Source organism: Salvelinus sp. IW2-2015, linkage group LG12 (genome assembly GCF_002910315.2).
Source record: "Salvelinus sp. IW2-2015 linkage group LG12, ASM291031v2, whole genome shotgun sequence".
In the NCBI taxonomy this organism is placed as follows: Eukaryota; Metazoa; Chordata; class Actinopteri; order Salmoniformes; family Salmonidae; genus Salvelinus; species Salvelinus sp. IW2-2015.
The window spans coordinates 13,798,350-13,812,705 of NC_036852.1; the positions used below are offsets into that span (position 1 = coordinate 13,798,350).

Genomic DNA, 14,356 nt, shown 5'->3' on the forward strand with positions numbered 1-14,356 from the left:
CACCCCCACAACATGATGCTGCCACCCCCGTGCTTCACTGTTTGGGATGATGTTCTTCGGCTTCCAAGCCTCCCCTTTTTTCCTCATACATAATGATGGTCATTACGGCCAAACAGTTCTATTTGTTGTATCAGATCAGAAGATATTTCTCCAAAAAGTACAATCTTTGTCCCCATGTGCAGTTGGCAAACCGTAGTCTGGCTTTTTTGGGTGGTTTTGGAGCAGTGGCTTCTTCCTTGCTGAGCGCCTTTCAGGTTTGTCGATATAGGACTCGTTTTACTTGGATATAGATACTTTTTGTTTACCACCCTCAAAATGAATATTTAAAAAAACAAGACACAGAACACATACATTTCCCTAGCATAAATGCTAAATCTCATTACTCTTTTCTATTCCAGAGCGGGACGGAACGGACGACGACGGACGGACGGACGGAACGGACGGGACGGACGTGCACGGACGGACGGACGGACGGACGGACGGACGGCGACGGACAGACAGACAGACAGACAGGACAGACAGACAGACAGACAGACAGACAGACAGACAGACAGACAGACAGACAGACAGACAGACAGACAGATAGACAGACAGACAGACAGAACAGACAGACAGAGACAGATACCTGGTTTCCCTCATGGGGTGTATCTGTGTTGGGCAGCTCTGGTTCACTGGGTAGCAGGCAGGGCATGAACTCTCCAGTCTCCTCGTCCAGCTCTAGCTGTTCCAGCAAGGCCTTATCCTGCTCCCTCAGCAGGTGCAGCCTCTTCTCTCCTTCCAGTTCCCTCTGCCTGCGCAGCTCATCCTCTTTCTGCCGCAGGCTCAGGTCAAACCACCTCCGCTCGGCACCCAGGTCAATGTCCTGCCTCCACAGGATGTCAATCAAGTTCATATCCTGGCAGGGAGAACAATGACCATAGTGAGTTAAGATAGGAGGATAGCAGGACAACACTACAGCCAACACCACTGCTACTCCAACTATTCTTATCTGCTCTTTAATTATTGTTATTCTTATCTTACTTTTTTGTTGGTATTTTTCTTAAAACTGCATTGTTGGTTAAGGGCTTGTAAGTAAGGCATTTCACCTGTAACGTCTACACCTGTTGGAATTCGGCGCATGTTGACAAATGCGATTTTGATTTTGATTTGAAGGCAGTGGATCTTTAAAGAACCACTTTTAATGCAGGGATCCTGAAGTATTTGACAAAGCGTTAGGATAAGATGGATATTTATTATCACCCATCACGAACAAACAGAAGGCAGACAAGTGGGATCAAAAAGGGTGTGTGTCGACAATACCCAGAAAGCTTCTCTGTGCACGTATTGTATCCCCTGTTCCCCCTCCCTGTGGACAGCTGTCCCTTACCCCCACCTTTAGCTATGACACAACTCAATCAGATGAGATGTATGACGAGGATGTTATGAATAATACATGCTGTTCTTCCTCATTCTTAAAGCAGGATGGCTCCACACCCACGTGTTACATTTCAGCAACCTCCAACACCAGCATCTAGCTAAACCACCAAATACCATCAGGAATGACTGAGCAAGATCCATAAAGAGCGCAGAGTAAAATATGAGTATTACATGCATGAAGTTATAGGATACATATTGCACAGCTTACAAAGCCAGCATTCTTTGATGTCCTTGATCAGCCTTTGTTTCTATATCAAGAGCAGCACAGTGTGGCTGAAAGACGCTGCTCAACTCAATAATAAGCTATTGGCCGAGATACTCTCTGTTTGGTAATTATTATTCAGCAGGCTTGGATTTCAGTCCAATCGCAAACATGCTGGCACTGGACCAAATCTAATCTGACCAATAGGTTAACAAGACAAAATTAGTTCTGTTTGATAAAGCTGAACCCATATAAGAACCTCTCACAGCTATTATATCATTGGTTGCTTCATAAAGATTTCTATTAATATTCTATTGTCTACAGTTTTTTACACTGAATATTAAACGTTAACACCTAATATTTGGCTGTGTAGACTGCCAAACATGTGTTTGGACTGTGAGGCAGTTTCATTCATTGGACTGCCTCTGGAATGTTGCAGTAACTGCTCTAGGCTGTTCACCTCTACAATCATCATGCAAAAATGCATTTTGATGAATACACCTGCTAGCAAGGCACAAATTTTTGAAGATTTGTCCCAACTCATTTATTTTCAAGATGACAGTAGGAGCCACAGACATTGTGGGGCTGTTTCCTGGACCCAGATTAAGCATAGGACTAAAATATGAATTTTTCCATTGACAATTATGTCTATCTTAAAAAGCTTAATCTCGGTTCTGGGTCCAAGCGGCAAAACTATCTCTGGGTATCAAAGGTTCTTTTCACAAAACACATTCAGCTCATTATGTGGCCATGAAGCTTCAAGAGTGTGTGGTGTGGACTCAGTAACAAGCTAAAACATCCATTACAAAAGAGTTTCAAAGGAATGCAAGGCGAGGATCAAAAGGCAGACAGTGACCTTGACTCAACCAACATCAACTCTTTGGCTCAGTGATAACAACAAGAAAACTATTCTGTAAAGTACACATTTTCCTCCCGTATCAGTTGTTTTACCCCCCATTAAACAATAAAATCGGCCATTAACTTCATATTTATGGCTGGACGGCTGTTTGTGATAGCGTTATTGCCACTGTATTGGGGCAGTTTTTGAATGATTATTCCCTGCTTATGACTAGGCGGTCACACTATAGTCTTTCCACTAATGTGTAAAATCAGGCAGCTTTAAAAGTTTTTCGCCATTACAGCATCACAGGGACTACTCTTCTAAATAAAATAACCGACAATTCCGAATAAAATGCATGCAATAACTTGAATTGGCCATAAGTAAAATGACTGAGTATGTGTCTGTCCATCTCAGGAGTCACGTCTCCTTTAATGGACCAAGCAGCAGTTGAAACAATAACAAAACGTTCTCCATGCCACTGTTTCGGTTAAAAAGCTGATGGATGGGCTGGAGAAATGTAATCACTCTCAAATTCAGACAGCTTTGGATGCAAGGACTTGATATAAGTCATTATAGTTGTAACTATGTTTTGAGGCAAAACAGTATTTGTTTAAAATCATTGCGTAAAACAAGCTTATATTTTGGTTCTGTGGGGTACGATAGTTAAACTAAGCTCAAGAGGCATTTATAAAAATGTTATATTCTTCAAAAATCTATGGGTACATATTATTAATTTTATGTCCTAAAATGGATGTAGCAACTACTGTTTCCCCTTTTAGAGTTACATGAGTGAATGGGGTACAGAAATAAATGGAATATCAGACAATATCAGTCATTGCAACTTCACACATACATACGCACTATACATACACATGGATTTAGTACTGTAGATATGTGGTAGTGTGGAGTCGGGCCTGAGGGCACACAGTGTGTTGTGAAATCTGTGAATGTATTGCAATGTTTTAAAATTGTATTAAACTGCCTTAATTTTGCTGGACCCCAGGAAGAGTAGCTGCTGCTTTGGCAGCAGCTAATTGGGATCCATAATAAATACAAATACACGTCTTTCAGGTGAACGATGTGTGGTTCCCACCGTGAAGCATGGGAGGAGAAGGTGTGATGGTTGGGGGTGATTTTGCTGGTAAATCAGTGATTTATTTTGGAATTCAAGGCACACTTAACCAGCATGGCTACCACCACAGCATTCTGCAGCGATACGCCATCCTATCTGGTTTGCGCTTTAGTGGGACTATCATTTGTTTTCAACAGGACAATGACCCAACACACCTCAAGGCTGTGTAAGGGCTATTTGACCAAGAAGGAGAGTGATGGAGTGCAACATCAGATGACCTGGCCTGCACAACCACCCGACCTCAACCCAAGTGAGATGTTTGAGATGAGAAGACCCGCAGAGTGAAGGAAAAGTAGCCAACAAGTGCTCGGCATATGTGGGAACTGCTCCAAGACTGTTGGAAAAGCATTCCTCATGAAGCTGTTTGAGAGAATGCCAATGAGTGTGTAAAGCTGTAACATTGCTTGAAATACACAGTGCCTTCCGAAAGTATTTCACAGCTCTTACATTTTACACAATTTGTTATGTTACAAAGTTGGATTAAAATGTTTTAATTGGTCATTTTTGTAAATGATCCACACACACACAATGCTCTGTAATGTCAAAGTGGGATTGTTTTTCTTTTTTTCTTTTAATTAATGAAAAATAAAACAACATTATATTTTATTGTCAAGCCCTGGCCATAGAGAGGCTTTTATTCTCTATTTTGGTTAGGCCAGGGTGTGACTAGGGTGTGCATTCTAGTTTATTTATTTCTATGTTTGTATTTCTATGTTTTGGCCGGGTATGGTTTCTCAATCAGGGACAGCTGTCTATCGTTGTCTCTGATTGGGAATCATACTTAGACAGCCTTTTTTCCTTTGGTGTTTGTGGGTAGCTGACTTTGTTAGTGGCACTATAGCCCTCGTAAGCGTCACGGTCGTGGCTTTGTTTCTTGTTGGCGACATTCTAAATAAAAGAAAATGTACGCTCCACACGCTGCACCTTGGTCTGGTCATTTCCACCTAGACGACGGCTGTGACATGATTAGATAAGTATTCAACCCCCTAAGTCAAGCTCTGTCAATAGCTTGCTAGATAGATTTTTACAAGTCTTGCCATAGATCTTCAAGCCGATTTAAGGCATAACTGTAACTCTGCCACTCAGGAACATTCAATGTCGTCTTGGTAAGCAACTCCAGTGTATATTTGGCCTTGTGTTTAGGTTATTTTGCTACTAAAAAGGTGAATGTGTCTCCCAGTGACTGTTTGAAAGCAGACTGAACCAGTTTTACCTCCAGGATTTTTGCCTGCGCTTAGCTCTATTAAATATATATTTCTCCTAAAAACTCCCACGTCCTTGCTGATGACAAGCATACCCATAACATGATGGAGCCAACACCATGCTTGGAAATATGGAGAGTGGTACTCAGTGATGTGTTTGTGGGCTATACTCGGCCTTGTCTCAGGATTGTAAGTTGGTGGTTGAAGATATCCTCTAGTGGTTGTGGGGCTGTGCTTTGGCAGAGTGGGTGGGGTTATATCCTTCCTGTTTGGCCCTGTCCGGGGGTATCATCGGATGGGGCCACAGTGTCTCCTGACCCCTCCTTCTCAGCCTCCAGTATTTATGCTGCAGTAGTTTATGTGTCGGGGGCTAGGGTCAGTTTGTTATACCTGGAGTACTTTCCTATCTTATCCAGTGTCCTGTGTGAATTTAAGTATGCTCTCTCTAATTCTCTCGTTCTCTCTTTCTTTCTCTCTCTCGGAGAACCTGAGCCCTAGGACCATACGTCACGGCAAACCGGGCAAGATGACTCCTTGCTTCCCCAGTCCACCTGGCCTTGCTGCTTTCCAGTTTCAACTGTTCTGCCTGCTGTTATGGAACCCCTACCTGTTTCAACTCTTAATGATCGGCTATGAAAAGCCAACTGACTTTTATTCCTGATTATTATTTGACCATGCTTGTCATTTATGAACATTTTGAAAATCTTGGCTCTCTCTAATTCTCTCCTTCTCTTTCTTTCTCTCTCTCGGAGGACCGGAGCCCTAGGACCATACGTCAGGACTACCGGGCATGATGACTCCTTGCTGTCCCCAGTCCGCCTGGCCCTGCTACTATTCCAGTTTCAACTGTTCTGCCTGCGGTTATGGGAACCCCTACCTGTCCAGACCTGCTGTTTTCAATTCTTAATGATCGGCTATGAAAAGCCAACTGACATTTATTTCCTGATTATTATTTGACCATGCTTGTCACTTATGAACATTTTGAACATCTTGGCATAGTTCTGTTATAATCTCCACCCAGCACAGCCAGAAGAGGACTGGCCACCCCTCATAGCCTGTTCCCTCTAGGTTTCTTCCTAGGTTTTGGCCTTTCTAGGGAGTTTTTCCTAGCCACCGTGCTTCTACACCTGCATTGCTTGCTGTTTGGGGTTTTAGGCTGGGGTGTCTGTACAGCACTTCGAGATATTAGCTGATGTACGAAGGGCTATATAAAATAAACTTGATTTGATTTGATTGTGTTAGATTTGCCCCAAACATAACGCTTTGTAATCCAGACAAAAAGTTATTTCTTTGCCACAGTATTTTCCGTTATACTTTAGTGCCTTATTGCAAACAGTTGCACGTTTTGGAATATTTTTATTCTGTACAAGCTTCCTTCTTTATAATCTATTTAGGTTAGTATTGTGGAGTAACTACAATGTTGTTGATTCATCCTCGTTTTCTCCTATCACAGCCATTAAACTCGAACTGTTTTTAAAATCACCATTGGCCTCATGGTAAAATCCCTGAGCGGTTTCCTTCCTCTTCGGGAAACGAGTTAGGAAGGACGCCTGCATCTTTGTAGTGACTGAGTGTATTGATACACCATCCAAAGCATAATTGATAACTTCAGCATGCTCAAAGGGAAACGCTTTCTTTTATATTTACCCATCTACCAATAGGTGCCCTTTGCAAGGCATGGGAAAACCTCCCTGTCTTTGTGGTTGAATCTCTGCTTGAAATTCACTTCTCGACTGAGGACATAACACAATTGTATGTGTGTGGTGTAGAGATCGGTAGTCATTCAAAAAGCATGTATTGCACACAGACTGAGTCTATGCAACTTATTATGACACTTATTAAGCACTCTTTTCTACTCCTGAACGTATTTAGGTTTGCCATAACAAAAGGGTTTAAATACTTGACTCAAGACATTACATATTTTCATATTTTTATTAATTTGCAAGAAAATCTAACGACAAAAATTCCACTGACAATATGGGGTATGTGTGTGTAGATCAGTGACACAATCTAAAATGTAATCCATTTTAAATTCAGGGTGCAACACAAATGTGGAAAAAGTCAATGGGTGTGAATACCTTCTGAAGGCACTGTAGTATTGTGCCAAAATTTTATTGAACATGTCTCCAGTATAATATGTACTCTGTTGCAGTGACGGTCTGGCTCTCTGAAAACTACTTAGGGCCACGCCACCTTTCACCACCTGGGAAAATATTACAGCAGAGAGGGTGATGTAACTGCATGTGCACATTCCTGTTTAGCATGTGGATTGTGCAGATAACATGGCAGCATGACCATCCCACAACACAATGGAATGCATTTTCATGTGTCTAAATGCCTTGAAATACAATGTGTTGTGGTGTCAGTTGACTAGGTCAACAGTATGAAAGGAAAACAAATGTGAGAGTTGGGTGAGACTCACCTGGCCCTGTGAGCATGACAAGTAAGGTGAAGGCTCATTTGTCAATCTTATCTCAGTCGACTACACAATACATCTTTCATTTCAGGCCCACGCAAACCCGTTTATCAACTAACAAAAGAAAGTGAGAGGTGAACACAGCTACAGGCAAAGTTATATTAGCAGGACTATCAATCAGCCAGCATTGGAACCTGATAAAGCAGCCTGACTAGAGGCCAATCTCAGGCTGATCTTTATTTTAATGTTTAAAATATTAACTTCCTTTTACCAGGTTAGTCTCATTGAGATTAAAAATCTCTGACCTGGCCAAAATAGCAACACACAAAATGTCATGCAAAAACACATTTACAACATAAAACACAAAGTACTACAGTTTAAAAACATAAATTTACACATTGAGCAGGCAAAATCTTGCAAGTTAATTGTAGACACTCAGATCCACTTCTCTCTCTAAACTAGAGGCCATTAATTTCAAATTTTAGTCAGTTGGGCAGATACTCTTATCAAATCAATTTGTATTTGTCACATGCTTCGTAAACAACAGGTGTGGACTAACAGTGAAACACTTACTTCTGGGTCCTTCCCAACAATGCAGAGATTTTTTTGAGAGAGAAATGGAAAAGTAAAACACGTAATAATAGATGTATTAACCTACTGTTGAGGATGGATGAATATAATTTATCGACTGTACCTAGTAAACTTATGCCTCTCCAGTTCAGTGGCACTCTCTGGTAATCTTTTAATGATTTGGTAATGGGATTTACTATGGATTTATACCAAGTGGATGGCAGTATACTGTACTCTAAACGAATTCAGAGCAAACCATGTAGAACTTCAGCTAATTTAGAGGATTTTAATGCTGGTAAATCAGGGATTCATTTGGAATTCAAGACACACTTAACCAGCATGGCTACCACAGCGTTCTGCAGCAATACGCCATTCAATCTGGTTTGCGCTTAGTGAGACTGTCATTTGTTTTACAACAGGACAATGACCAAACACACCTCAAGGCTGTGTAAGGGCTATTTAACCAAGAAGGAGAGTGATGGAGTGCTGCATCAGATGACCTGGCCTGCACAACCACCCAACCTCAACCCAAGTGAGATGGTTTGGGATGAGTTGGACCGCAGAGTGAAGGAAAAGTAGCCAACAAGTGCTCGGCATATGTGGGAACTCCTTCAAGACTGTTGGAAAAGCATTCCTCATGAAGCTGTTTGAGAGAATGGCAATGAGTGTCAAAAGCTGTCACATTGCTTGAAATACAGTGCCTTGCGAAACTATTCACAGCTCCTTACTTTTAACACATTTTGTTATGTTACAAAGTTGGATTAAAATGTATTTAATTGGTAATTTTTTGTAAATGATCCACACACAATACTCTAATGTCAAAGTGGTAAAAAATTATATGATTTTCTTTCAATGAATGAAAAATAAAACACCATTATATCTTGATTAGATAAGTATTCAACCCCCTAAGTCAAACCTCTGTCAATAGCTTGTTAGACAGATTTTTACATGTCTTGCCATAGATCTTCAAGCCGATTTAAGGCATAACTGTAACTATGCCACTCAGGAACATTCAATGTCGTCTTGGTAAGCAACTCCAGTGTATATTTGGCCTTGTGTTTTAGGTTATTTTGCTGCTAAAAATGTGAATTGTTTTCCCAGTGACTGTTTAAAAGCAGACTGAACCAGTTTTACCTCTAGGATTTTGCCTGTACTTAGCTCTATTGAGTTTATATTTATCTTAAATAACTCCCACGTCTTTGCCGATGACAAGCATACCCATAACATGATGCAGCCAACACCATGCTTGAAAATATGGAGAGTGGTACTCAGTGATGTGTTGTGTTAGATTTGCCTCAAACATAACGCTTTGTATTCCAGACAAAAAGTTAATTTCTTTGCCACAGTATTTTCCATATTACTTTAGTGCCTTATTGCAAACAGGTTGCACGTTTTGGAATATTTTTATTCTGTACAAGCTTCCTTCTTTATAATCTATTTAGGTTAGTATTGTGATAACTACAATGTTGTTGATTCACCTCAGTTTCTCCTATCACAGCCATTAAACTCGAACTGTTTTAAAATCACCATTGGCCTCATGGTAAAATCCCTGAGCGGTTTCCTTCCTCTCCGGCAAACGAGTTAGGAAGAACGCCTGCATCTTTGTAGTGACTGAGTGTATTAATACACCATCCAAAGCATAATTGATAACTTCAGCATGCTCAAAGGAAACGCTTTTTTATTTTTTACCCATCTACCAATAGGTGCCCTTCTTTTCAAGCATGGGAAAACCTCCCGGTATTTGTGGTTTAATCTCTGCTTGAAATTCACTTCTCGACTGAGGACATAACACAATTGCAGAGATCGGTAGTCATTCAAAAAGCATGTTACCCCTATTATTGCACACAGACTGAGTCCATAAAACTGATGAAGCACTTTAAAAAAAAATCCTGAACGTATTTAGGTTTGCCATAACAAAAGGGTTTAAATACTTGACTCAAGACATTACATATTTTCATATTTTATTCGTTTGCAGAAAAATCTAACGACAAAAATTCCACTTTGACAATATGGGGTATTGTGTGTAGATCATGACACAATCTAAATGTAATCCCATTTTAAATTCAGGGTGCAACACAAATGTGGAAAAAGTCAATGGGTGTGAATACCTTCTGAAGGCACTGTAGTATTGTGCCAAAATTTAATTGAAACTGTCGCCAGTATAATATGTACTCTGTTCCAGTGACGATCTGGCTCTCTGAAAACTACTTAGGGCCACGCCACCTTTCACCACCTGGGAAAAGATTACAGCAGAGAGGGTGATGTAACTGCATGTACACTTTCCTGTTTAGCGTGTGGATTGTGCAGATAACATGGCAGCATGACCATCCCACAACACAATGGAATGCATTGTGGTGTCAGTTGACTAGGTCAACAGTATGAAAGGAAAACTAATGTGAGAGTTGGGTGAGACTCACCTGGCCCTGTGAGCATGACAAAAGTAAGGGAAAGGCTCATTTGTCAATCTTATCTCAAATGACGACACAATATAGCTTTTACTTTAGGCCCACGCAAACCCGTTTATCAACTAACAAAAGAAAGTGAGAGGTGAACACAGCTACATGCATAGTTATATTAGCAGGCCTATCAATCAGCCAGCATTGGAACCTGATAAAGCACCCTGACTAGAGGCCAATCTCAGGTTGATCTTTATTTTAATGTTTAAAATGTTAACTATATTTTACCAGGTTAGTTTCATTGAGATTAAAAATCTCTGACCTGACCAAAATAGCAGCACACAAAATGTTATGCAAAAACACATTTACAACATAAAACACAAAGTACTACAGTTTAAAAACAAATGTACACATTGAGCAGGCAAAATCTTGCAAGTTAATTGCAGACACTCAGATCCACATCTCTCTCTAAACTAGAGGCCATTAATTTTACATTTTAGTCAGTTGGCAGATGCTCTTATAAAATCAATTTGTATTTGTCACATACTTCGTAAACAACAGGTGTGGATTGTGAAACACTTACTTCTGGGTCCTTCCCAACAATGCAGAGAATTTTTTGGGGAGAAAAAATGGAGAAGTAAAACATGTAATAATAGATGCACAATGCGTAACAAAAACGAGTCCTATGTCCACATAACGTGAATGGCCGTTCAGAATGCAAGAAGCAACTACTCCAAAACCTCTATACAAAGTCAGACTACGGTTTGCAACTGCACATGGGGACAAAGATCATAGAACTGTTTGGCCATAATGACCATCGTTATGTTTGGAGGAAATAGGGAGATGCTTGCAAGCCGAAGAACACCATCCCAACCGTGAAGCACGGGGGTGGAAAAATCATGTTGTGGGGGTGCTTTGCTGCAGGAGGGACTAGTGCACCTCACCAAATAGATGTCATCATGAGGCCGGAAAATTATGTGGATATTTTGAAGCAACATCTCAAGACATCAGTCAGGAAGTTAAAGCTTGGTCGCAAATGGGTCTTCCAAATGGACAAGGACCCCAAGCATACTTCTAGTTGTGGCAAAATGGCTTAAGGACAACAAAGTCAAGGTATTGGAGTGGCCATCACAAAGCCCTGACCTCAATCCCACAGAAACTGTGTGGGCAGAACTGAAAAAGCATGTGCGAGCAAGGAGGCCTAGAAACCTGACTCAGTTACACCAGCTCTGTCAGGAGGAATGGGCCAAAATTCACCCAACTTATTGTGGGAAGCTTGTGGAAAGCTACCTGAAACGTTTGACCCAAGTTAAACAATTTAAAGGCAATGCTACCAAATACTAATTGAGTGTATGTAATATTCTGACCCACTGGGAATGTGATGAAAGAAATAAAAGCTGAAATAAATCATTCTCTCTACTATTATTCTGACATTTCACATTCTTAAAATAAAGGGCTGATCCTAACTGACCTAAGATAGGGAATTTTTAACTGTACATATATTTTCAACTGTACATATACGGTAACTAGAAATAAAGTGACAGATAGTAAACAGTAGCAGCAGCGTATGTGATGAGTCAAAGAAGTTTGTGCAAGAAGGGTCAATGCAGATAGTAAAATAGTTCACTTGTTTGGGATAGGGGGCAGCATTTTCACGTTTGGATGAAAAGCTTGCCCAGAGTCAACTGCCTGCTACTCAGTCCCAGTTGCTAATATATGCATATTATTAGTADATTTGGATAGAAAACACTCTAAAGTTTCTAAAACTGTTTGAATGATGTCTGTGAGTATAACAGAACTCATATGGCAAAACCTGAGAAAAATCCAACCAGGAAGTGGGAAATCTGAGGTTTGTAGTTTTTCAACTCTTGGCCTATCAAATACACATTGTCTATGGGGTCATATTGCACTTCCACTAGATGTCAACAGTCTTTAGAACCTTGTTTGATGCTTCTACTGTGAAGTGGGGGCGAATGAGAGGAGATTGAGTAAGGTCTCTCCCAGAGTGCCACGAGCTGACCATGCACGTTCACGTGATAGTTAGCTTGCGTTCCATTGCATTTCTGAAGACAAAAGAATTCTCCGGTTGGAACATTATTGAAGATTTATGTTAAAAACATCCTAAAGATTGATTCTATACTTCGTTTGACATGTTTCTACGGACTGTAACAGAACTTTTTTACTATTCGTCTGCTCCTAGTGATCGCGCGTCATGAATTTGGAATACTGGGCTAAACGCGCTAACAAAAAGGAGCTATTTGGACATAAATGATTAACTTTATCGAACAAATCAAACATTTATTTTGGAACTGTGATTCCTGGGAGTGCATTCTGATGAAGATCATCAAAGGTAAGTGAATATTTATAATGCTATTTCTGACTTCCTTTGACTCCAACATGGCGGATATCTGTTTGGGTTGTGTTGGTCTCTGAGCGCCGTACTCAGATTATTGCATGGTGTGCTTCTTCCGTAAAGTTTTTTTGAAATCTGACACAGCAGTTGCATTGAGGAGAAGTATATCTTTAATTCTGTGAATAACACTTGCATATTTTATCAATGTTTATTATGAGTATTTCTGTAAATGTATGTGGCTCTGTGCAAATTCACGGGATTTACAAAGCCAAATGTAACCTGAGGTTTTTGGAAATATGAACTTGATCGAACAAAACATACATGTATGTTGTCCCGGGAGTGTCATCTGATGAAGAATATCAAAGGTTAGTGATACATTTTATCTCTATTTCTGCTTTTTGTGACTCTCTTTGGTTGGAAAATCGCTGTATGCTTTCTGTGACTAGTTGCTGACCTGACATAATGATATGTTCTGCGTTAGCCGAAAAGCCTTTTTGAGATCGGACACTGTGGTTGGATTAACGAGAATTTTATCTTTAAAATGGTGTCTAATACTTGTATGTTTGAGAAATTAGAATTATGAGATTTCTGTTGATTGAATTTGGCGCCCTGCAATTTCGTTCCTAGACAGGTTAACCAAATAGCTACCCGGACTAAATATTTACTGCAGCAGTCTTACATGCTGACCAGACCAGACACGTCGCATGCGCGAGCGTCGCAAAATAAATGTAGAAATCCATGTTTTTCAATTATTGCACCCACACTGCTCGCGCGCGCCAACGAGCGTCTGCGACGCCAAGGGCTAAAATAGAACTCATTCCTATTTCTGACGCAGATCGCGCTGCAAGTCCTGCCTCTCCCATCTCCTCATTGGTTTATAGAAGCAGGTACCCACGTGCCATCTCCTCATTGGTTTATAGAAGCAGGTACCCACGTGCCATCTCCTCATTGGTTATACCCACGTGGGTGATAGAAAGACGAACTGTTTTGCCGGTAGTCGTGGTAATACAATGAAAGTTTAGATGCGATCACCATATAATTTACATTTACATTTAAGTCATTTAGCAGACGCTCTTATCCAGAGCGACTTACAAATTGGAAAGTTCATACATATTCATCCTGGTCCCCCCGTGGGGAATGAACCCACAACCCTGGCGTTGGAAGCGCCATGCTCTACCAACTGAGCCACACGGGACCATTTAAACAATGAAAAAGCCTGGAAGGAGGAGAGATGACTAGAAATTATTCGGTTGGCCGTTTTATGTGTGGATTAATTGTCGGAGTAGAGATCCTTGTGCATTTCAGGTAAAATAACAACTCAATGTTTATATCCCAGGACAAATTAGCTAGCAACAGCAAGCTAGCTAAATAGGACAAATTAACGTTAGCTAGCAAGTGCAAGCTAACTAGCTAAATTACTAGCTAAATTACCATACATGTTTAATGCTTTTCGACCTGTCCTCTGTCCCCATATCATTGGTTCAGAGTTTGTTTTGATATTTTAACCTGCATGTCGTGATCGCGTTTGGTGTGGGGGGGCAAAATAAATGTATGCACGATAGCGCACGCGCGCAGCCGGTTTGGGCAAGGTGTTATGGATTGTGGGTAGAAGCAGTTCAGTGTCCTGTTGGTTCCAGACTTGGTGTATCGGTACCACTTGCCGTACGGTACCATTTGAAAACAGCCTATGACTTAGGTGCCTGGATTTTTAAACATTTTTAGGGCCTTCCTCTGACCCCGCCTGGTAAAGTGGTCCTGGATGGCAGGGAGCTCAGCCCCAATGATGTACTGCGCCATACACACTACTCTCTGTAGCTCCTTGTGGTCA

General features: G+C 40.8%; 1 protein-coding gene and 1 non-coding gene across 2 annotated transcripts in view; both read right to left on the reverse strand.

Moving 5' to 3' along the window:
• LOC139028453 (nuclear factor erythroid 2-related factor 2-like) overlaps positions 1–14,356 on the reverse strand; it is a 34,604-nt gene that overhangs the window by 4,696 nt on the left and 15,552 nt on the right. Inside the window, exon 2 of the mRNA XM_070445886.1 lies at positions 626–895. Coding sequence (XP_070301987.1) covers positions 626–895 — 270 coding nt within the window. The remainder of the gene's footprint in view (positions 1–625; positions 896–14,356) is intronic.
• On the reverse strand, positions 13,649–13,725 carry trnag-ucc (transfer RNA glycine (anticodon UCC)). The gene has a single exon. It is a non-coding gene; the product is annotated as a tRNA-Gly (tRNA).